Here is a 24,641-nt window from a genome sequence, read left to right as displayed (position 1 = left end):
ACTCCTGCCTTGTTATTCTTTGCTGAGAGCCAGCCAGGGAATACTCAGGAAAAGGAACTTCGCTGTGAAGGTCACGTTCATCTGGCAGGGGCCAGGCTGTGTTTACACCTGCTGAGCTGCAGGTGTCAAAGGCTCACTTGCCTCCCCTCTGCCCGGGTTTGACACGTTCAGCTCCTCTCTGCTGTGACCCCGTCATTTTAGAGGAGCCCTGCTCTGCGGTGGTAAGATGCCAAGGGGGAGGGCATCTTCTGCAGTCCTGTGACGCGGCCTCCGTCCTCCAGAGAGCCTGTGCCCCTGGGCTGTGGCCTTCACACATGGCCTCAGCTTTTCCTCCACTCCTCAGGTGAGACGCGAAGGCCAGAGGGGCCTGAAGCTGGGCACCTCCCTCCTCCAGGCTGGCGAGTCTTTGCAAACTTGCCGCTGGTCAGACTCTGGTAAAAGAGTTTCCCTTGAAGGCAGACCGTTGCTAAAGAAAACAGAACGCCGTGGGCATATTTCAGCGTGTCCACGCCTGCTGCTCAAAGCACATGGGTGTGTGTGTGTGGGGGGGGTCTTTGATTTTCACTCTGAAAGCCTCGCAGGCTCCTGGAGGAAAAACTCAGCAAAGCGGAGGTGATTCCCAGGCAGTGGCCTCCAGGAGCTCCTCTCTCAAGCTGTCCCCAGCTCGGTCTCCAGGACTTAGTCAAGGACCCTTTTGGGGTTCTTCCCTGACCTTGACCCCAGCTGAACGTTCTGCCCCAGCTAAGCTGTGACTGGGAACCTGCCTGTCTCCCCGCGGCTTGCCCTGTGACCGCGAACGCCTGTATGTGTGTGCTTTTTACATACAGCTTGATTTGAGCTTTATGTGCTGCGATCCAGTCTAAGAACTGTCCTCTTTTCACTGGCAGCCTGCCGGCCACTTACTAACATGGGAGATATATTTATGTTTTGTGATACGTTTGTTCTTGGGTTGTTTTCTGGTCTGGGTGCTCTTTAAATTTTAAAATGTCTGCTTTCACTGTATCATGCGTATTGCTTTGTCAAAGGTCATACATAAACTAAAGCATAAGCATATTTTTTAAAAAGAGCATCTAAGAAGGAGAGTCTCTTCCGCAAGCGGTGCTGGGGAACCTGGACAGCTGCATGCAAACCAATGAAATTAGAACACACCCCCACACCATGCACACAAACTCAAAATGGCTTGAAGATGTAAACCTAAGACATGACACCATAAAATTCCCAGAAGAGGAGTTCCCGTCGTGGCGCAGTGGTTAACGAATCCGACTAGGAACCATGAGGTTGCGGGTTCGGTCCCTGCCCTTGCTCAGTGGGTTAACGATCCGGCGTTGCCGTGAGCTGTGGTGTAGGTCGCAGACGCGGCTCGGATCCCGCGTTGCTGTGGCTCTGGCATAGGCCGGTGGCTACGGCTCCGATTAGACCCCTTGCCTGTGAACCTCCATATGCCGCGGGAACGGCCCAAGAAAAGGCAAAAAAAAAAAGACAAAAAAAAAGTTTGTAGAAGAGAACATAGGCAAAACATCCTCTGACAAAAATTGTACCAACATTCTATTAGGGTATTCTCCCAAGGCAATAGAAATAAAAACAAAAATAAACAAATGGGACCTAATCAGAATTACAAGCTTTTGCATTGCAAAGGAAACCATAAAAAAAAAAAAAAAGACAACCTACAGCATGAGAGAAAATAGTTGCAAATGATTCATCTGACAAGGGCTTAATCTCCAAAATATACAAACAAGTCATACAACTGAAAAGCAAAAAAACCCCAAACAACCTGATTGAAAAATGGGCAGAGACCTAAACAGACATTTCTCCAAAGAAGATACAGGTGGCCAGCAGGCACATGAAAAAATGCTCAACATCACTCATTCTTAGACAAAAGCACATCAAAACTACGATGATGTACCACCTCCCACTGGCCACCCGCGTGGCCACCATTAAGTCTACCGATAACAAATGCTGGGGACGGTGTGGAGAAAAGGGAACCCTCCTGCACTGCTGGTGGGAACGGAAGCTGGTAACAACCACTGGAAAACAGTACGGAATTCCTCAGAAAACTAAATGTAGAACTACCATATATCCAGAAATCCCACTCCTGGGCAAATATCCAGACAAAACTGTAATTCAAAAAGAAACATGCACCCGTATGTTCACTGCAGCACTATTCATAACAGCAAGACATGGAAACAACCTAAATGTCCATCAGTAGAGGAATGGATAAAGAAATTGTGGTACATATGCACAATGGAATACTACACAGCCATAAAAAAGAAAAATAATGCCATTCATAGCAACAAGGATGAAACTAGAGATTATTATACTCAGTGAAGTTGAGTCAGAAAGAGAAGGGAAAACACCATATGATATCACTTATATGTGGAATCTAAAATATGGCACAAACGAACCATCTACAAAACAGAAACAGACTCACAGAGAACAGACTTGTGGTTGCCGAGGGGGAGGGGGAGAAAGTGGGACGGACGGACGGGGAGTTTGGGTTTAGTAGATGAAAACTATTACATTTAGGATGGAAAAGCAATGAGGTCCTGCTGTACAGCACAGGGGCCTCTATACAGTCTGCTGGCATAGATCATGATGGAGGATAACTTATAAAAAAGAATGTGTGTATATATTTATACACACACACACAGCAGAAATTAACAACACTGTAAATCAATTTTAATAAAACAGACAAAAATACCATCTAAAAAATGAAAAGACAAAATCTGGAGAACATTTTTACAATACAAAGTGCTAACCACGTTAATATATAAAGAATCTTATAAATCAATAAAAAAGGCCAATGATAGAAATAAAAATGGGCATAAAATATAGAGAGTTCACAGAAAATATAGTCCTCCTTCAGAATCTGCAGGAGATTGGTTCCAAGTCTCCCCTCAGATACCCAAATCCCCTAGCGCTCATGCCCCACAGTCAGCCCTCCATCCAGTATCTGTGAAATCTGCATCAGTGGATTCAACCAATCACAGATCAGAAGCATAGTACATGCTCCCTGATTGGCTGAATCTAAGGATGTAGGGCTGAGGACCGAGGGCAGACTGTCTGGCTTCTCTTAGCTTGAAGAGATTCTAGATTCACCGGCAGCAAGAACAGTAAGAGTAAAAAGCTAATCTGAGACTAACTTTCCTCTCTTGGAATGGCAACAATCAAATTACCAGTCACATGCCATGTTGGACAGACTGGAAAGAGTCATTCTCAATGTGTTAATCCGAGTCTTCTGAGAAGCAGATGCCAAAACAGGGTTAAAGGCACAAGGTTAAACACCTGTGAGAGAAGGTGAGGGGGGCTGGATGGAGCAGGGGGAGGAGTCAGCCCACCACCCGAGTCTGACCCCAAGGGGAGGAGTGGAGAAGTGGGGCGGCCGTGTGTTGGGATGCTGGGCAGCCTCAGGAGGCCTTGCCAGGGCCACTGGGCACCTGGGAACCCAAGCTGGGCTCAGCCGGGCCTGAGTGCCCCAGAACAAGGCTGCCTGGGGCCTCTCGCTTCTGACATGGATTCCCTCCTTGACCAAACTCTGCGTGGGCCCCCCAAGCTGTCTGTAAACTAGGCCTTACTCTTGGACTCCTGTGTCCATCTCTGCATTATCAGTTTTGGCAAGAATTCTGCTGAATCAGTTTAACCAGAACGCCCCTTTGATATCTAATTACTGTCCATATCCAATCGATTTCCTCAGGCTCCACCAGCCCCACCTCCTCCCCAGGGGGTATCTGATGGCCCTGGCCCGCCTTCAGCAAGAATCCTATACTCCTGTTTAGCCAGAATCCCTGTAGCCTGATGTTTCCTCTTAGTGATTTTCTGTCCACTGATCTCCACCCTGCTCCTTGACTAGAAATTTCCCCCCATGATGCATGTGGACGTGCAGCCAATAGCTCTCCCCATTGCAAGACCCCACTGCAGGGGTCCCTACACGTACTGCCACGCACCCCCTTGAGGAGAGGGTGCCTTTCCATTTTCAGGAAGGGTCATGAATATTTTTTTTTAAGAGTTCTCAGGCACTGGCTAGGAGCAGCCAGGGGAAGCCCAGCCTCCAGCACACAGGCTATGGATTTCAGAATGCAGTGGCTAGCAACGCCTGGTCAATGCACTTCCTGCAACAAGAGATCTGAGAAGTGCCTTCTCACGGTCACCACGCCCAAACAGTGCTGCAGGGAGAGTCATTTAATTTCAGGCAAGGATTCCAAAATTCAAAGAGGCAACCATTTCTAATTGAGAAATCTATCCTCAGCCAGATGATCAGGGGATGGTGAAGGGGAATGAATACATTTGAAACACGAGGAACTGTTCACCATTTCAGCTCCCTCTGTACCCTTTTCTCAGGATGTCATTGCAGGATGTGCTCCAGCAAAGCAGGGTGCAAACTCAGGAAGAGGAAGATACTCTATCCAGGAAACAGGGGCTCTAACTCCAGAGACTGGGGGGGGAGGGGGAAGGTCACCCGGGGCAGTGGGGAAGAGGGTGACACAGTGGCTTCAGGGCAACCTGGCTGACTGGAGCAGGACGGGAGCTTCAGAAGGCCAGGCTGGTAAATATCTGCTGTGAGAGATTTATTTTATTTTTGTTTGTTTTTTTGTGTGTCTTTTTAGGGCTGCCCCCATGGCATATGGAGGTTCCCAGGCTAGGGGTCAAGTTGAAGCTACAGCTGCCGGTCTACACCACAGCCACAGTCACGCAGGATCTGAGCCGCATCTTTGACCTACACGCACAGCTCATGCAACGCTGGATCCTTAACCCACTGAGCGAGGCCCGGGATCGAACCCACATCCTCATGGATCCTAGTCTGGTTCCTTAATGGCTGAGCCATCACGGGAGCTCCCTGAGAGATTTATTTTAGCGGAAAGTTCAGGGATTAAAGTGATGTAGGTTCATGGAAAACCAAGCAAGCCAGCAACACCGAAGTGTAAGTGTTGTGTACAAAGTGCTTTAGTTGTGAAGACCTTCCCTTCGTCATGTTTGACACAAACCAAACGAGGAGCTCCCATTGTCGCTCAGTGGGTCCAGAACCCGACACAGTATCCATGAACATGTGGGTTCGATCCCTGGCCTCACTCAGGAGGTTAAGATTAAGGATCTGGCAGTTGCCACAAGCTGTGGCGTAGATCACAGATGCGGCTCAGACTCCGTGTTGCTGTGCCTGTGGGATAGGCCGGCCGCTGCAGCTCCAATTTGACCCCTGGCCTGGGAACTTCCATATGCCGCAGGTGCAGCCATATTAAAAAAAAAAGAAGAAGAAGAAGAAGAAGAAGAAGAAAGAAAAAACAAAAAACAAAAAACAAAAACAAACTGAGGCCACAGTTTGAAATAGATCCCAAATACTCGTAGTCACATAACCAAAACTTAAAACTCTGACCTTGAAGAAAGCCTGAGTTTTTGCCATGTCGGCATGATCTTGTGGTCACGAAGGAGTCAGCTCATGCAATGGAAAGTCGCAAAAGTTCCTAGCAACAGGTCACCCTTGAAAACAATGCATGTATTCATGCAAGCTTTTTATGAGCCGAGCTGTGACCCCGGAGAGTCACGCTTCTGGGCCAAGCTTCCATGTGCAAATCTCCGTGTTTGCCGGAAGCCGGGTTCTCAATGACATGTTCCTACCAAGTACGGCTCTCTGAATTTTATTTGCAGTCTTCATCATGTGAGTGCTGGATTCTCCTCAAAGCACCACGACAGAATAATAAGTTCATCAGGACAACGGTAAGGGGGGGGGGGGGGCAGGGACTGTGTGACAGTGGGAGAGAGCTGACCTCCCAAGGGACAAGGCACCAGAAAATGTCTAACAGGAAAACCAGCAAGTGGTAACACCCGCTGGCAGCGATGGGAGCGGTGGCCCTGCCGACAGCTGGAGACGGCTGTCCCATGGGGGCGGTGTGTGCGGGCCCCCGGGACATGCTGGTGGCAGGAAGGAAACAAACGGCAAAGACCCACCTGTCTTTCTACTCACACCTGTCTACTTTCTTTATAAGATGACAGCTCACCACAACCTGTGCCTTCTCTTCCACCAGCTGGTTACGAGAAAACGCAAGACGAAGCCAGGTAGCATCTCTTCTCGGGCACCTGGCTGCGTTCATTCCTCTGTTCCTTTCACCTTGCTTGTGTTTGTGTTACCCTGCTTTATCCTGCATCGTATCCGGAAAAACACCTAGAAGAGTGTCGGGCAGGCCCGCTCCCTCTGCCTCCTACATAGTCATAAACGCGGTGAGCTGTTCCTTTGGGCTGCTGGACTCACAATGGTCCACCCAGCACACCCCACCTACACCTGGGTGGGGGCCTGGCTCTGCCACTAACAGCTGTGTGACAAGGGACAAGGGACTGATTCCTTGTCTGGGTCCAGGGAATAATAACAGTACCACCTCAGAGGGAATCAGAGGAGCGTCCGAGAGGTTGCTCTGTACCAGGTGACAGGATGCTGCAGCTCCTACATCATATCAGCAGGAGGCTTCGGGCCCCGTGGAGCAGTGGAAACCTGGGCTCTGGAATCTGAGTCTGGATAACCCTCTTCTGGGGGTGCAACGCCGTCCCACTGTCTCTACCACCCCCTCCCAGGTCCCTCTGCCTCTCTCCTGCTCCTGCTCCGTGGACCTCACCCACAACCCCATCCACCGGTGCACCACCTCTGAAATGCCCCAGCCACGCAATCACCGTACAGCATTCGCCGTGGACATTTGCAAAACCTGCCTGTTCTCTCCAGCTAGGCCAGTGGTTCTTAAGGGGGGGAGGGGCAGGATTTTGCCACCCTGGGGACCTGTGACAATGTCTGGGATGCAAGTGTTTGGCACAGCCAGGGGGTGGGTGTTCCATGTCATCTAATGAGGGGAGGCAGGGGGTACCGCTAATCCTGCACTGCCCAGGGCAGCCCCACCGCACAGAACCAGCCACCCAGAGTGTCCACGGGGCTGAGAAGGAGAACCTGGAGCTGGGTCAGCTCCCTGGGCAGGAGTCACGGGTCCCCGTCACGGTTCCTCACCCCCGGGGGGTTCATCGGTGAACGGATGTTTATCAGTAAACTCCCCGGAAGAGTGAGGAGGGCCTTAGGTAAGTGCGGGACCGTGGAGCAGAGTGGCTATTTCTCCCCACTTCCCAGATATGGGATGTGGGATATGCGGAGACAACGTGGGGTGTCCGAAGCTGAAGGTGACACTTTCTGAGTGTGCTTCTGCTCCTTGGACGGACAGGGAAGCTGCACAGAGAGATGGACGCAAAGACGGAGGGAGGGAAATGCAGCAGGTGCCAAGCGCCGTGGGCGACAACCAACCAACGAAAAAGGGAGGTGTGCCGGGTTTGGGGGAAAAGCTAGGCTAAGCAGGAACGGCCCCCTGCCCCGGGTTAGGAATGGGCCACATTCTTCCTCACTGCCAGTGGGGATCACGTAACGGCCCAAACATCCCTCAGCTCCGGGCAGCCGGCTGCACTGTGCTCCCTCAGAATTCAAAGGCTGACGCTCCTGGGCCCCAGAACTTTAGACTGTGATGGTGAAGAGGAGATGAAGCTAAAAGGAGGTCTGTAGGGTGACCCTAAGCCAATACAACTGGTGTCCTTCTAAAAAAGGGGAAATTGGGGGGAGTTCCCTGGTGGCTCGGTGGGTTAAGGATCCAGTGTGGTCCCTGCTGGAGCACAGGTTTGATCCAGGCCCCAGAACTTCTGCATGCTGCAGGCACAGCCAAAAAAAGTGAGGGGTATGTGGACACAGACACACGTCCAGAGGGAAGGCGCTGTGAAGTCACAGGCAGAGACGCATCTCCAAGCCAAGAGGGACCCTGGGACAGATGCTCCCTCGCAGCCACGAAGCACCCAGCCCTGCCCACTCCTTGACCTTGACCGTGGTTTAAGCGGCCCTGCCCGTGTGCTTCGTTACGGCGGCTCTGGCCACGGAACACCCTAGGCTAGGACAGTTCCTAGTGCCGGGGTTTATTAGGCTGTCCTGGCTGAGGCAGGCACACAGAACCCAACACGGGGTGTAGGCTGCACGGAGAGACGGCCCTGCCTGAATCCCTGCGCTCTCTGAATATGCTGTTTCCACAAGCCCAAGGGGCCAGAGTCCAAAATCTATACTGAGTTTTGTTCTGACTGCTCTCAAATGAAAGTTCAGGAGTTCCCGCTGTGGCACCGTGAGCTAAGAAACCAACTGCAGCAGCCAGCAGCTTGGTCCCTGGTGGCTGCGGAGGTGCCAGTTCAGTCCCCAGCCAGCACAGCAGGTTAAAGGATCCTGAGTTGCTGCGGTCGTGGTGTAGGTCAAAGCTGCATCTGGGATTCAGTCCCTGGCCTGGCAACTTCCACGTGTTACGGGTACAGCAATAAAAATTTTTTTTTGTCTTTTTGCCTTTTCTTGGGCCACTCCCGTGGCATACGGAGGTTCCCAGGCTAGGGGTCCAATCAGAGCTGTAGCCACTGGCCTATGCCAGAGCCACAGCTATGCGGGATCTGAGCCGCGTCTGCAACCTACACCACAGCGCACGGCAACACCGGATCCTTAACCCACTGAGCAAGGCCAGGGTTCAAACCTGCAACCTCATGGTTCCTAGTCAGATCCGTTGACCACTGTGCCACGATGGGAACTCCAGCAATAAAATTTTTTAAAAAAAGAAAGAAAAGAAAAGACAGACAGTTCAACACAGGACACATGAAATGGCAGGAGACACTCTGGGGGCCCCCTCCCAGCAGGCACAGTGGGCACTCTTGGTTCCCCTCGATGCCCCCGGCCTCTGCCTGAGGCCCAGGACAAGCCTTTCTCTCCCGGGGCTGACTGGCTGCTTGGTCAGCCTCAGGAAAGGGAAAGAACTAAGCAGGAGAGCTGGGCTCTCCTCTGAGCCAGTACTTACATCTTGTCCTCAAAGCAGATCTTGGCAAACTTGTCCCGGCCACCCCCGCTGAGCAACCGGTAGGCATAGGTGTTTGGAGGGCACGGGGTCCAGTGGTCACATTTTTGCCTTTTCGGGGCTGGGGCTGTAACGAGCAGGAATATACCAGTTAGCATCATGCACTACTGACCAGGGGAGCCCACGGCTTGACCCTGACCGGCAGCTGTTCTGTCTCAGGACTTCACACCAGCTGAGTCCCAGGAGCCGCGGGCGAAAACACAGGAAGATACAAAGTTAGTTTAACCCGATCTTGTCTTCAAGCAGCAAATATGCAAAAGGAAAGGGACGGTGAGTAGGAGGAAATGCCGGCTTCAAGGAGACTGTGCCCCACGGCCGGGAAGAAGACTGACCCTCCTGGAGAAGTAAAGCATTACTGAAGATCGGGGGGGGGGGGGGGGTGGGGGGGGGTTGCGTGTGTGTCCGTGTTTGTGCATTGCACCCTCTGCCAGCTTTTAGAATCAACACAATGTTAGCATCATCAAAAGAATCTGGAAGCATTCCTCCTATTCCCACGCTTTGGAACAGTAAATACAGCCCTGGAATATTGTTTGTTTGTTTGGTTTTTTGTTTTTTGCTTTTTAGGGCCACACCCTCAGCATATGGAGGTTCCCAGGCTAGGGGTCTAATCGGGAGCTACAGCTGCCGACCTACACCACAGCCGCAGCAACACGAGATCCGAGTTCAGTGGGATCCTTAACCCACTGTGCGAGGCCAGGGATTGAACCCGAAACCTCATGGTTCCTAGCTGGATTCATTTCTACTGCACTATGATGGGAATTCCTGTTTTTTTGTTGTTGTTTTTTTTTTTTTTTTGACTGAGCCAAGGAAGCCATGTGGAAGTTCCAGGGCCAGGGACTGAACCCACGCCACATCAGCAATCCACGCTGCTGCAGTGACAATGCCACATCCTTAATCCACTGCACCACCTGGGAATTCCCGGACCTGGAATATTCTGCTCTTGACATGTTTGCCTAAACGCCCCTGTGACCTTCCAGGTTAAGTCTTTTTGGAGGGAGTAGCTTTCTGGGGTCAATTTTAGGGAATATCCTCTAAGAATGTGAAAAAGAAACTTCCATTTATGAATATAAAATTGGGTAATCTGAACCTATTCTTCCAGAGAGAAAAACAAAAAAAAAGTGGGACTTAAAAAAAAAAAAAAAAAAAAGAACTGCTAGAGTTCCCGTCATGGCTCAGTGATTAACGAATCCGACCAGGAACCATGAGGTTGAGGGTTCGATCCCTGGCCTTGCTCAGTGGGTTAAGGATCCGGCGCTGCCCTGAGCTGTGGTGTAGGTCGCAGATTCGGCTCGGATCTGGCATTGCTGTGGCTGTGGTGTAGGGCTACAGCTCCGATTAGACCACCTAGCCTGGGAACCTCCATATGCACCAGGTGCGGCCCTAGCAAAGACCAAAAAAACAAAACAAAACAAAACAAAATACAAACAAAAAAAAACTGCTTAAATATATTACAAACCTAATAAGGTAGCAAAGAATTTCCAGGCTGAGATGCGGGAGAAGACTAAACTTCACCATAGTAAGCCCAGCACTTACAGCCGCTTTTAAATTAGCAACATTGGCTAATTCCAGAAAAACTGCAAAAGAAAATCAGTGGCATTTCTGACAACTCTCAGAGGCAAAAGGGACAAAAGCTGGATGCCAGGGCCCCCCAAAGGGAGGGATCTGATAAATCCTGCTCATTTGTTGGGTTGGGGACAAAGAGAACTTGAAAGTGAGTCAGAAATAAATCAGAACTTGTATGATGCGGTGCAGCCTTAAGTCAACTGCGTGGCCCAGAAAAGGCCGAGGCAGATGCTGGTGCTGAGCAGGCCCAACAGTTCCGAAAGAGTCGGGACCACTTCCGAGGTCGATCATCAGGATGGACAGACAGCCTGGACTGCAATGCACAGGATCTCGTATCCACTTAAAGAAAGACTGCTTGGGTCCAAGAGTGCTGGCGGACAAAAAAGAAGCCTATGGGGCATCTATCCAGCCTCTGCAATTTTACACCCGAAACACACACACATACACACACCCCTGACCAGTGCTGCCTGCCCCTTCTTCCCCGAGCTGCTGGGTCAGCGCCGGCAGGCTCTGGAGCTGTCGTGCCCAGCACCCCCGTCTCACAAGGGTCAGCCACGGAGGAGAACCGGGAACGTGGCTGAGGAGCCGAGCTGGCCTGGGCACCCCTGGCATCTCCCCTTGCTGGGGGCCGCGTTGCCATTGCTACCCCTCCTGTCTCCCTGCCGTGCAGGTGAGGCTGTCTGTCACCCGCAGAATCCTGTGCTGGGTTCAATTTTAAACCCTGAGCCTCCAGGGAAGACAATCAGGCAGCGCCCTCACGCCTCCAGTTTGACTGGGGACCTGCTGCTGCGCGGCTGGCGGTGCTTCTCCGCCTGAGCTCACCCGGCTGGAAGCAGAGCCAGCAGAGCCGCTGGAGGAACCAGGATGCAGGTGGGGCTGTGATGGCCGAGTGTTGGGGGTGCTGAGCAGAGGGGCTGAGCTTCTTGGTGACACGGGGATGCAGGCATGCATCCAGCTCTGGTGTCCAGGAAGATGCTGATTTGGGGGGGGCGTGTACCCCAACATCACGCTTACTCAGCCCTTCAGCTGCTCCATCAAGGTTGGTGAAGGAACAAATGGACATTGGGCCCCTTGGACGGGCAGAGAGCTGCGCCTACTTTGGCAGGAAACTCAGAGAGACTGAGCCCTGTTCCCGCCCCGGCAAAGGACTGGACCATGTATCAGAGATTTCTGAACTTGTGGACTGCAGCTCTGGACCGCTTTTCCCAATTTCTCCTCCCCCTGATTCTAATCCTTTAAATAACAAAGGACCCTGGGGGTTTATCTTTTCTCATCTGAAGAAAAAATGGACTGTAATAGAAAAAGAAAAAAAGAAAAAAAAAAACTACGTATTTTCACTCTAAGGAGACTTCTCTGTTTTACTTTTCAATACACTTCCTTCCAGACTTTTCTATGCATATGAGGGCATCTGCAAAGTTGGAAAACATAGATTAAACATATTTGAACCACGTTACCCTACTTATATCTTCATATATACTCTGTGTTTTTTCTTACTTTCCAGTTTCCTACATTTCATGAACATGAAAAAGTGCTATACAGTATCTTTTCAACGTTTCCCAGTTTTGAACACTACAGTGTATTTTAGTTTAAAAAAAATTCTGAAGTTCCCCCGTTGTGGTGCAGCAGAAATGAATCTGACCAGTATCCCTGAGGATGCGGGTTGGATCCCCGGCCTTGCTCAATGGTTTGGGGATTCAGCGTTGCCCTGAGCTGTGGTGTAGATCACAGACGCAGCCTAGATCCTGCGTGGCTGTGGCTGGGGTGTAGGCCGGCAGCTACAGCTCCAATTTCGACCCCTAGCCTGGAAATTTCCATACGCCTCAGGGGCAACCCTAAAAAGAAAAAAAAATGGGGGGGGGGCCCTGCACCTAAGGCATGTGGAAGTTCCCAGGCCAGGGATCAGACCCAAGCCACAGCTGTGACACCACCAGATCCTTCACCTGCTGCCCCACAGAACTCCTGGTTTTTAAAACTTTGATAATAATACTCACCACTTTGAATTGAGAGGTAATTCACCTGGAAACACACTGAGCATAGTATCTGGCCGTGTAACTAACACACTGTTTCAATGCAGCGCGTCCATTTCCCAGCTTTGTAGACGTCTGAGCACGTGTACACATGACCCCCGACGTACGATGGTTCAACTCTGTGATGATTCAGTCAAAACCTGTGAGCTGTGACCCCCCCGATCCTTCCCAGGCTAGTGACACCCGCTCCAATGCTAAAAACCGCTCCACCGATACCCTATTTGGACGCACACACCGTTCTGCTCTTTGCCTTCAGTACAGGATTCGGTAAGTGATAGAGGAGATAGTGAACATTTTATTCGAAAACAGACTTTGTGGTAGATGATTTTGCTCCACTGTAGGCACATTCGTTGTGAGCACGGTGAAGGTGGGCCAGGCTCAGCTACAACGTTCAGCACCTTTTATTCAAAGCATTTCTTTTTCTTTTTTTCTTTTTTAGGGCCCCCGTGGCATACAGAGGTTCCCAGGCCAGGGGTGGAATCAGAGCTATGCTGCTGGCCTACACCACAGCCACAGCCACAGCAATGCCAGATCCGAGCCGAGTCTGCGACCTACACCACAGCTCACGGCAATGCCAGATCCTTAACCCACTGAGCGAGGCCAGGGATCGAACCTGCAACCTCATGGTTCCTAGTTGGATTCGTTTCTGCTGTGCCATGACGGGAATTCCCTCCAAAAGCATCTCTGACCTAAGATATTTTCTGTTTGTTTTTACAATTTTTGTCTTATTTTAAAGAATTTTTATTATAGTTGATTTACAACGTCATGTCATTTCTACTGCACAGCAACGTGAGCCAGTGATAGCTACACACACACACACACACACACACACACACACACACATTCTTTTTCTCATATCATCTTCCATCTTGTTTATTACCAGTAATTGGCTATAGTTCCCTGTGCTGCACAATAAAACCTCATGGCTTATCCTTTCAAAGTATAAGCGCCTGCATCTACTACCCCAACTCCCAATCCACCCCTCCCCCACCCCTGCTATTTTCACCTTACGATGGGTTTGTGGGGATGTAATCCCATCGGAGATTGAGGAGGAGGCTTCATCCTTAATCTGGAGGGAACCCTCCTTAAAGTGGGACCCGCACTTGTTCCGCCTGCCACCTGCAGTTCCCTTCGTGGAGGTCACCCTTCCTCTTAAGAAACACACAGCCTTGCTCCTGGGCCCCTGCTGTTCTCGGCAGGGCTCCTTCCAGGTCACTGCACCAGGCCCGGCTCTTGGAGAAGGACATTACTTCCGGGCCCTCTGCTGTCCCCAGGCTGCTGGGGGAGTGCCCTGGTCCCGGACCCTCTCCACCTGGGCCCTCGCCCAGCACTGGGCCTGCGGACGGGTGTGCTGTGAGCTGCAGAGGGGCACGGGCTAACCCCGCCCGGGGCCCCAGTGGAGCTTAAAAGACAAGGCCAGGAGGACAAGGCCTACCTCCTCCTGACCCAGGTGACACGGTCGTCTGGAGACTGAATGACAGCAGATTGGAACAGGAAGGAGAAAGAGATATTTTGCTTTGGTTTAAAGCCAGCTGGAAAAACAGAAGCAAACAGCATGTGATGGCATCGCAAATGAGCCGGAGACAGATGCCCACAGGGTGAACGAGGCAGCACGGCCCGCAAGGGACCCCCCCACGCTGCTCTGGAGGCTGGACAGTTAAGAAGGGACAACATGGGTGTAACCACCCTGCCCTCATGTTCCCAGCCATTAACCCTGTGCTGACCAGCCAGCCTGGTCAGAAAGTTCATGGAGCAGCTCAGAAGGCAGAGAGATGCTAAACGTAGATGAAAAACTAAACTTCTGGTGGCAGGGAAGGAGAGCGCGCTGAGGCAGAGAGCACTTCTCGGCAAAAATGCAGGGAAGAGTCAGAAAAGAATCCGTACTTTTATGATTTAGCGAAGGGCTCTGTGCCTGCAAATACATTAAATAGCAGTTTTATATATTTAATGTAATTTAAAGAATGTAAAATATATTTTATATTGTAAAAACAGCAGTGGTTTTTTTCCTTTTCTTTTCAAGCCTGCACCTGTGGCATATGGAAGGTCCCCGGTCTGGGAGTCAAATCGTCATGGCACAGTAGAAACGAATCCAACTAGGAACCATGAGGTTGCAGGTTCGATCCCTGGCCTCGCTCAGTGGGTTAAGGATCTGGCATTGCTGTGGCTGTGGCTGTGGTGTAGGCCAAATCAGAGCGGCACCTGCCGGCCTACGCCACATGCACAGCAACGCCAGATCTGAGCTGCATCAGCTTGCAGCAATGCCAGATCCTTAACCGGCTGAGCAAGGCCAGAGATCGAACCTGCTTCCTCATGGGCACCCGTGGGGTTCTTAACCTGCTGAGCCACAGTGGGAACTCCAGTGGCTTCTAGAGTTTTTATCGACGTATAGTTGGTTGAGGATGGTGTGTTGGTTTCAGGGGTACAGCAAAGTGATTCAGTTACACGTACATAGAGAGATGTGGTTTCCAGGTGAAGTTTATTTCACCTAGAAATAAACTGTGGAGCTGAACTTGCAGGCGTTCGTTTGCTGCCCTTCTTCCTTTGACACAGGAACCCGCCAGGCATTGTGAGATCTCTAAACGCACCTCCCCAGGTGCCAAGGCAGGGGCAGCAGACTGCAAACTGAGAGCAGAGGTAGAGGGAAGCGGGGCTGGAGGAGACAGAGGGACGATGCCGGCGTGCTTGGGATCCAGCCACACGCACGCTCCCCCTCCGCTTCCCCGCGTTCCTCCTCCCGCCCCCAGACAGAAATACAGTGCCCTCCACCGCATCCGCGGCTTCCACATCTTGGATTCAACCCACCAGGGATTGAAAGGATTCCAAAAAAGTTCCAGAAAGACCCAAAAAGCAAAACTGGATTTTGCATCCTGCAGGAAACTATTCACGTGGCATTTACACTATATTTCCAATGACTGACGTAGCATTTACAGGATATTAGGTATCACAAGTCATCTGGAGACGACTGAAAGCTGGAGTGCCCGCTGTGGCACAGTGGGTCAAGAATCTGATTGCAGCACCCTGGGGCCCTGGAGAGGCTCAGGTTCGATTCCTGGCCCAGTGCAGCAGGTTGAAGGATCCAGTGTTGCCACAGTTGGGGCACAGGTTGCAGCTGTAGCCCGGATTCAGTCCTTGGCCTGGGAACTTCCTCGGTGCAGCCATGAAAATAAACAAATAAACAAATAAATGAAAATGAGGTATACAGGAGGGTCGTTAAGGGAGTAAATCCTGAGTTTTCATCAGACTAAATTTTTTTCTATTTCTTTCATTTTGCGTCCGTATGAGATGACGGATGGTCACCAGACTTGAGACAACCCTTCCGCAGTGTGTGTGTGTCAGATCACTGTGTCGCAGACTTGAAGCTCAGACAGGGCTATTACGTCAACCGTATCTCAATAAAACCGACAGAGAAAAAAATGTACCTGGGAGGATGGGCGTAGGTTATGTGCAAATACTGCACCGATTTCTACAAGCAACTCGAGCATCCATGGCTTTTGGTACCTGAGGGGGTCCTGGAACCATCCCCCCATCCGGTACCCCCGCTGCGAATGCCTGTGGAAGCCTCAGACCCAGCCTGGGGTCCCCAAACTCTCTGGAAATGAGAAACGCTCATCACTGCCGTGAGCTGCCACTCCACGCCCGTCAGACTGGCGAACTCGGAAGGCTGAGCCGTGCACGTGTTGGTGAGGCTGGTAGGAGCCAGGAGCTCAAGCACTGCTGGTGACACCGCAGACGGGCCGGCCCATCCTGAAAAGCCATCGGCCTCAAGGCAGTCACCGAAAGCTGACATGCACGTTGTGGCCTGGCGGTTCACGCCTGCGTATGTAAATCCCAGAGGAAATGTCACCCAGGCCACCGGAGACCTGTGGGCTGCTCCTGGTGCAGCATCTGTGTGGTGACAGGGGGGAGGCCACGGGGAGCGGTCCCCTGAGTCCCAGAGAGGGAAAACGTGAGGACTCAGCCCCAGGCACGAAGCAGCTGGGACCAGCCAGGGAGAAGCACCCACAGCACGATGGGGCCTCAGGTGTGACAGCGAGTGACATCAGGACACAGAACGAGGGCTGGACCGCCCCGGAATACACGCCCGCAAAACCGGACAGCCCGGTCTGCCATTAGATGTTCAAACACAAAGGTGACACTAGACACCTCAGATTGGGACTGGCGGGGACGTCGGACAGGGAACCAGAGAGAGAGAGAGAGAGAGAGAAATACGAAAATAAGGGAGGCCTGGGCTGTGCGGGGCCAGCCTGGCAGCCCGCCTCCTCCTCCACCGGTACCTGGGCTTTCGATGGGGTGTGTGGCCAGGCCACGAGAGGCAGCTCTCGTCCTGCCCCGTCCACGCCCTGCTTGACCTGCTTCAGCTACACCTACTCATCCGACAGGCCTTCCTGCCCACCTGCCCCAGGCCCCAGCTGGCGATGGATGGCGAGGGACCGCGAGGGGCGTGCCCTCAGCTGGTTTCCCTGGTAACCGAGGAGCCACGCAGACGTCAACTCCCCCCAATAGCTGCTAATTTTGCTGAAAACCAGAAAGACCCTAAGATCCTTCCCTCAATGTCCCCTGCCTGCCTTTCGTCTGTAGAAAAATATCAAAGAATAAGTTTAATCAGAGAACGAGAAAACGCAGACGCAGAGGAAAGCAGTCCAACGAAACCAAGTCATGACATTTAGTCACGAAGCAAAGCCAAGGCCTTTAGCTCCTCCTCAGGGGCTGTGGCTCACCTCCTGAGCCGTGTCCTGGGAGCTGTCTTGTCGACACTGAAACCCCACCCGCTGGAAGACGTTAGCGGCATGACGACCAGACTGGGGCCATGACATTGCTGCCACAGTTCCCGGAAGTGGCCTCAAAGAAGCGGGAACAGACCGACCCTGGAACTGAAGACAAACTGTGCTTGACACAGTCAAGAGGCTGCTGCTCAGATCACCGGACCAACTGCGAGATGACGGCGGAGCGCACGGCGCTGTTTCCGCACGCAGCCCCCGCCCTCTTGCCCCCTGATCCTCAGTGGGGGGCGGGCCTTTGGGCAGGAGTCTGCCTTCTTTCTCGGCCCCCACCCCGCCCCGCCAGTTGCTGGCCTCCAAAATATAGTAAACTTTCCTCTCCACCAACCTTGCCTCTTTACTGGCTTTAGAGAGGCGAGCAGCCGAACCCCACCTAAGGTGGTCCCGCTGGGGGCCATGGCCGAGGGGCCAAGGGCTCACAGCCTTGGTTCTGCAAACACCTGGGGTTACTGTGGTTCCAGAGGCCTGCTGACGCTAGGAGCTGGGCTCACCCTTGAACCCTGTCCCAGGGCAGGGAAAGCACACTCTACCTGTTTAGCAGGCACAGGAGGAGGCAGGGAGGAGCACCTGGCGGGGGGCACCCATCCCTGGGGGGCACCTCCCCAGCCACGCTGCTGCTGACAGCAAGGAGTAAGCCTCGCTGCAAAGCCAGCCCGGCCCACGATGACACCGTCCCCTTTTTTTAAAATTTTTTTTATTTTTTTGTCTTTTTGCTATTTCTTGGGCCGCTCACGCGGCATATGGAGGTTCCCAGGCTAGGGGTCCAATAGGAGCCGTAGCCACCAGCCTACACAAGAGCCACAGCAACGCAGGATCCGAGCCGCGTCTGCAACCTACACCACAGCTCACGGCAACGCCGGATCCTTAACCCACTTAGCAAGGGCAGGGACCGAACCCGCAACCTCATGGTTCCCAGTCGGATTCATTAACCACTGCGCCACGACAGGAACTCCACGCCGTCCCCTTTTAACCTCTCACCACATGGGCATTAAACTCTGCATCACGGGACTCAACCCCCAAGCAGCCACATGTCCCCCAAAGTGGAGGTTCCAAGCCCACAAGAGCCAGGACACAGCCTCCTGGGCGAACGTAGCCACCCCTCGCCCCCACCTTGACATCCCAATAGCTTGATGTCACAGGGAGGGGGTGATGGGGCCTCCCCAGCCCCGGCTGGTGGGAATCAGAAACCATACGAATGAGCCTCCTAAAAGGACCGGGTCAGAGGCAGCTCCTGAAGGTGAGCCCGAATCCAGCGCAGACTTCACGTTTTGTGTGAAAAAGAGACATTGAGAAAGTAAGCCCTTGGAGGGCCTCGCCCACCCCCTCCACACGGGGTCTCCACGGTGCTGGGCTCATCCATGGTCCATGTGCAACCATCTATCTGATGACCCGCAAATTCACTGTGAAAACCTTACTTGAAATAAAAACACATCAGCAGTTCCCGTCGTGGCACAGCGGAAACAAATCCGACTAGGAACCATGAGGTTTCGGGTTCGATCCCTGGCCTCGCTCAGTGCGTTAAGGATCTGGCCGTGAGCTGTGTGGTGTAGGTCGCAGACGCGGCTGTGGTTGTGGTGTAGGCCGGTGGCTACAGCTCCGATTAGACCCCTAGCCTGGGAACCTCCATGTGCCACAGAGAAATGGCAAAAAAACCCAAAAATAAATAAAAACACATCAGTCACCGTCAATATCTAGAAAGTTCTTTTTTTCTTCCTTTGGCCACAAGAGGTCATAAAATCGAAAATGGAATCGTTTTTACAAAATTTTAAGTCATTACCCAGTTCTTTATATTTGTGCAAATGAATCCTGGACAACTTGCTCCTGCATTTAAAGTAAAGCAGCGCACCTACGTAGGGTGAGATTTTGAACAAGGGTACAGGTGAGTGCTTTGCCCATGTCACACGTGGGGAACATGCTGTAATTTCACTTCATTCCCAGTTCCAGCGCCTGCTTTTATTCAACCTGCCCTGCAGGGTTTTCTCTCCCGACATCAGGGTTTGCTTTGGGGTCTCACGGGGTGATGAGCAGGGGTCCCTGCCTCGGAAGAGGGGGCACAGGAGAGGACTTTCCCCACCCCCCCACCCCCCCATCATCAGCAGCATAAGTGGCTGGTGGGGCCCGAGGCGAGGCCAGGGCCACTGCCCCTGCCCCGGCAGCTGGGCTGCAGAGCCCTCGTGCTGACCGGGCGATGGTACCCACCTCTGAGAACAGGCTTCTCCCCGATGCTCCGGATGCTGTAGACGGCGCTGGACAGGGGCATGTCTGGGACAAGTTCTGCGAGCAGGTACCCCGAATACCAGGCACACAGGGAGGCGAAGACAAAGAACGCGGCCTTCAGGGTGCCTGCGGACAGACGAGACCCGTGTGGGTGCCGGCGCCCAGGGCTCTCCTGACCCCTCCAGCCTCCCCAGGACAGCATCCTGCTCTCGGGTCAGCGGGATGCTCGGTGGGCAGGCCAGGGCCCGGAGCCGCTGAAGGAGCGACGAGGGCTCAGGGGCTTCTGCGAGCCGGCTTCCAGGTAGGCGAGCGACGAGGAGAGCAGGATGACGGGGGCAAGGCCACCGTCCCCACCCGCGCTGCTGCGCTGGGAGGGCGCCTCCCCCAGCGCTCAGGCCAAGACCCAGCGAACGGCCCTGAGGTGGGCCTGAGACCACCGAGCCGCCCTTCCCTCCTGTCTGAGGAAGCTCTTGGAAGCAGAGGGACCCTCTGGAGGTGGGGGGCTGCCCTTGTTTCGTTTACTGCTGCGTGCCCAGTGCTGAGGACGGTGCCAGGCACACGGCCATCCTGTGTCACCCTGTAAAAAGTCCCCAGGCTCTCAGGATCCTCAGACAGGCCTGCGGGGACGGACGCCCAGAGGCGGAAAATCCCTGGAGATAACTGTCTGGCTGACAGGCTCCAGGACCCTCCTCTCAATTCCTCGGGAAAAGGCATTCGTCTCACCCACTCCAGGGCGGCCACAGCCCCAGGGGACAGCTCTGTCCCTCCACAGGAATCCGACCCTGCGTCTTTCAGGTTTTACCCCCGAAATGCCTCACAGATCAGGGCTGTGCGGGAGTCCCCAAAACTGCCAGGACGCAGGGGTGGCAGCAGGTCCTGTGCCTAAAGGGCCCTCAGTGTGCCCGGGTCAGACATAGGGGCTCACAGGTCCAGTGCCGCAAATAAGAAAGGGGGCGGCGGGGAGGGACAGGGCGGGGGAGGGAGGGGAGGAGGGAGGAGAGGAGGGAGAGGGGAGGGAGGGAAGGAAGAGGGGGAAAAACCAGAGGAAGAGGGAAAAAAAGGGGGAAGGGGGAAGGAGGGGGAGGGGGAGAAGGGGGAGGGAGGAGGGGGAGGGGGAAATGGGGGAAGGGGACTTCATCTGCTCCCTCTCAGGTGAAGCATCTGGAAATAACCGCCCTCGAGAGCAGCCTCTGAGGTCCTCCGGGCTGCCAGCCCCAGACCCCCTGGCCACGGTCCCAGCCTGCCCCGTCCCCCGGGCGGCACCCACGCTGCGGGGCCCGCGTCTGGCTGGGCAGATGGGCCTCTGCCGGCCCTCAGGCGGCGTGCGGCCTGGGTCTCTCCCCAGGACCTGGTAGCTCACCCTGGGTTCTGGGCCAGCGTCCCCGGTGGACCCCGGGCCCCCAGGTCTGTCCCTTCCCCACATCCTGCCCAGTTCAGACCGGGGACAGGCTCGGCCGTCTGGGCCTCTTCCTGGACCCCACACCCACCCTCCCAGCAGGCTGGCCACACGACTCCCAAAACAGAGCCCCCCACAGACCTGGCTTCACCCCAGCGTGCTCCCTGCCGGGTGCGGATCTATCCCGGGGGGGAGATAAAGACCCCGTCCGTCTGGTCTCTACCCCAGTTCCAGGCACCAAACTCCTAAAACCCTGAGGGTCTCCCAGGTGACAGGGGTGTCTGCCGCTGTTGACAGAAGGAGCCCCTTGCAGCCCTCCAGAGTGTGTGCTAATGAGGTGGCTCAGGGCGGGTCCTTGGAGCGCTTCAGGAGGGGCTGGTCGCCCCGGAAAGACCCAGCCCACCAGCCCCCCACACCCCCGACCTTCAGGAGGTCATGTGACCAATGACGTAATAGACCCCAATGACACCCTGGACTCAGACACTTGGGGGGCTTCCTGTGGTGAACACACTGATGGGCCAAGAGGGTGATGCACCCCAAGTGGGGTGGGAACTCCCACCCCAAGACCCTCCAGCCTTCACCACGCAGCCCTGCATCTGGCGGCTCCTGACTTATATTCTCTATAAAGCTAATCGTAAATACGGTAACACTTTAATGTTTCTGTGAGTCATTCTAGCAAATCATTGACCCCCCCAAGCAGCTGTGGGAACCCCTAGATTTGTAGCCAGCTGGTCAGATGGAGGGGTGGCCCTGAGCTCTGAAGACAGGGCAGCTTGTGGAGGGCACTGCCCTTGGCCTCGGCCTCTGGTGCTTACTGTAGCTGGTCACCGTCAGAACGGCGCTGAGTGGCTGGTGTCAGAGGGCTGGGGTCTCTCCACCCAGAGCCCAGAGGAGACAAGAGAGGGCGTCCCCCGCGCCTTTCCAAGGGTGCAGGCCTCCAGCACCCAGCAGGGGGCGTCCTCTCTCTCCAGGCCGTGAGGAGATGCAAACCTCGCTTCGCTTCGAACACCTCGAAGTTTCCCCCACTGGAACCCCCACTGGTTAGGTCAGAGGGGTCCTATTTGCTGGTGCTTCCGGGGTGGCCCGTTAGCTTTCGTAGCCATCCTGGTGGACTGTGGATGCCTCTGTCTCACCTGGACCATTGGCTCCTTTTTCAAGTGCCTGTTTCAGCATCAATTACTCTCTCTTTTCCAAGCCACACTCTCCCTAAGACTGTTAGAACTAACGCAGGGATGGCTTCCTGCTGGCATCGTGGTCCCTGCAGTTCCCAGGATGGAGGGACGTCTCCAAGCCAGCAAGACCAGCCACAGAAAATACAGTGAGAGTCATGGGTGAAGCAGGCATGGTGTCCCGGCAAGTCCTCTGCTCTGAGCTGGGGCCACGCCAACCCATGCAGGGCGGCTTCTCTGCTGAAACCTATGCACAAGCTGGTCCCTCTGCCCCAGCGTGCTCTCCTCCACACGCCCCCGGCCAGCTCCCCCGCCTCCCCTCCGCAGACCCCAGCGAAGCCCCCTGGCCTTCCCGGGTGCACCTGCACAGGGTCCCTGACATTGGCCCTTCACACGCCCCGTTGGTGCCGGACCCCGAGGCGATCCCCTCCGGGTCCGTGCCTGCATACCCGGAACGGAGTGAGAGTCACAGGACGTGCCAGAAAGTGCTGCTGAATTTCCCCGGGTGAACAGTGCGAGAGACTGCTGGAGACACAGTCCCGGGTTCAGAAACCATAGGCCACTGTGTCCGGTGTGTGTCAGATCACAGGTGGACTCTCTTATCCGAGAAGAAAATCGGCGAAGCTGAGATCATTCACGAGAGCTTCTAGACACCCTGTCACACGTGAAATCTGTGAGCAGAGGTGCTGTTTGTCTGGCAGAAGAGTGAAAGGACCATGACGCCACCTCTCGGATGCCCTCCTTCCTGCATGGAAGTGACACACGATTCTGTCCCCAGGTGTACAAGGACAAACAGGTAGAGATGACGGGAAGAAAATGAAAGGTCCTCCCTCACAAGAGACCTACGACCGCCGGACTGGCAGGGCCACAGGCGCCCATCCCTGGAAAATTTCCCAGACTCCCAGGAAGGCTGTAATGTGTCTGGGCTCTGGGTGAGGGGTGCAGCCGATGACCACCAGGCTGGGGACAGCCAGGGTCCCTGCGGTGGCTGAGGAAAGCCACACCCTGGAGCCAGAACCCCTGGAGGGAGGGAGGGCAGACGGAGCAGGGGGCCCTGGGACCAGCTCACTCCAAGAAGGTGGGGCAAGGGCGGCGGCGGACCTGGCACCCGGCAGGATGGGTTCCGCAGCTTCAGATGTGGGGGAAGACGCAAAGGAAGTCCCCAGAGGCCAGAACCTTCTGTGACCCTGTAACCCGGATCCGGCCTTTTCTCGGAAGGTAATACAGTCATCAGCAGCCCAGGGCCCATCTTAAGTACATCCACCCAGCAGGCACCCTGAGTACTGGAGCAAAAGCCAGTTCTGAGCCTCCTCCAGGGAGGCCCTCAGGTACCTGCAGCGTGCCGGCATGGGCATGCTCGTGTCTGTCTGTCTGCACTTGTGTGCCTCCTAACTTCCCCTCTCCCTCCCCCTCAGATTCTTGAGGGTCTCAGGCTGGTCCTGACTCCTCGTGTGCACCGGAGGACCAGCAGTCCTGAAACCAGGCTATGTGGTGGTGGTGGGGGGTGTCTCAGGACGGCCCCCCTCCAACCCAGGGGCCATCCTGAACCCCTAAGCACAAACACTGGAGGGATTTCCTTCCACAGGAAATGGATGAGGAAGCTGTTTGTCCCTGGCAGCCTCCCCATAGGAACCCAGATCCCCTGGCCCAGGGCGGGTCGGAGGGTCGGGCAGCCACACCTGCACCCCTCGTCCTTGAGAGGCTGGGGGCCCCGAGGGCTGAAGCTGCCACACGTAAGATGCAGATGCTTTGTGGCTTCAGCTCAGCAGACCTCAGGGTCCACGACTGCTCCCATTCTGTTGATGGAGGCCTTTTGGCAGCAGGACCGGGAAACGTCATACCTGAACGCCGAAGCAGGTTTGCAAGGTTAATCCACTTTCAAAGTTCACAAGCCAATGCCCTGGCTTGGAGGCGCTGGAGGACCGCTCCCAGGCAGCTGCCCCAGCTAAGGGTGGTGATGGCTTCACTTCCTCCCTCCAGGCTGACTGTGCTTCCCGGGACCTGTGTCCCTACTTGGGACAGACCCGGTTCCTGACAGAAGCATCCAAGGAAATGCAGCTTCCATGAATGCGGCTACATCTTCAGCGCAGGCAATCGAAATGACCTGAGCTGCGGTCATTTCTCCCACAGCCACGAACCCGGATAAACGCTAACCTTTGTGACCTCACAGCTCCTGGTGTGAAAGGACCACGAGGCTCACAAATGAGTCAGGAAGGCTGTGTGCGAAGAAGCAGCAGGCAGGGAAAAGCCATCCGAGGATACTCAGCACTAAGTGAGCAGCAGCAGCATCTCAAAAGCACATAAGATACGAACAATTCTTCCAAAGCAGCTAAGATGAACATCAGTGCCCCAAGAGAGAGGGTTTCTCCCAAGAGAAGAGATACAGAGTTCCACTGGTTTATTATACAAGCCACACAAGGTACCCCAAACGGCGCTGTTTGTAAGTTGTTGTTTTTTTTTTTTTTTAAATGGTATCTTACGCAGTAAAACGAAATCTCAAGAGTTGGATTCCCTCCCCGCTGGGAACGGAGGAGAGAAAAGGGTGTGCTCAGAGCTTTCTGCAGTGTGACCACACGACCGGAATGCCACTCGGGAAGGGAGGAGGT

General features: G+C 54.1%; 1 protein-coding gene across 2 annotated transcripts in view; it reads right to left on the bottom strand.

Annotated features, from left to right (window-relative positions):
• FAM3B (FAM3 metabolism regulating signaling molecule B) overlaps nucleotides 1–24,641 on the bottom strand; it is a 46,466-nt gene that overhangs the window by 20,885 nt on the left and 940 nt on the right. The window contains exons 2-3 of one of the 2 annotated variants that reach the window (XM_047796929.1): nucleotides 19,453–19,596; nucleotides 8,829–8,952 (exon numbers count right to left, since the gene is read on the bottom strand). In XM_047796929.1, coding sequence (XP_047652885.1) covers nucleotides 8,829–8,952; nucleotides 19,453–19,596 — 268 coding nt within the window. The remainder of the gene's footprint in view (nucleotides 1–8,828; nucleotides 8,953–19,452; nucleotides 19,597–24,641) is intronic. The other variant, XM_047796936.1, reaches the window with a different exon arrangement.

This window comes from Phacochoerus africanus, chromosome 1, assembly GCF_016906955.1.
Source record: "Phacochoerus africanus isolate WHEZ1 chromosome 1, ROS_Pafr_v1, whole genome shotgun sequence".
Lineage (NCBI taxonomy): Eukaryota > Metazoa > Chordata > Mammalia > Artiodactyla > Suidae > Phacochoerus > Phacochoerus africanus.
This window is presented reverse-complemented; position numbering and strand designations above follow the sequence as displayed.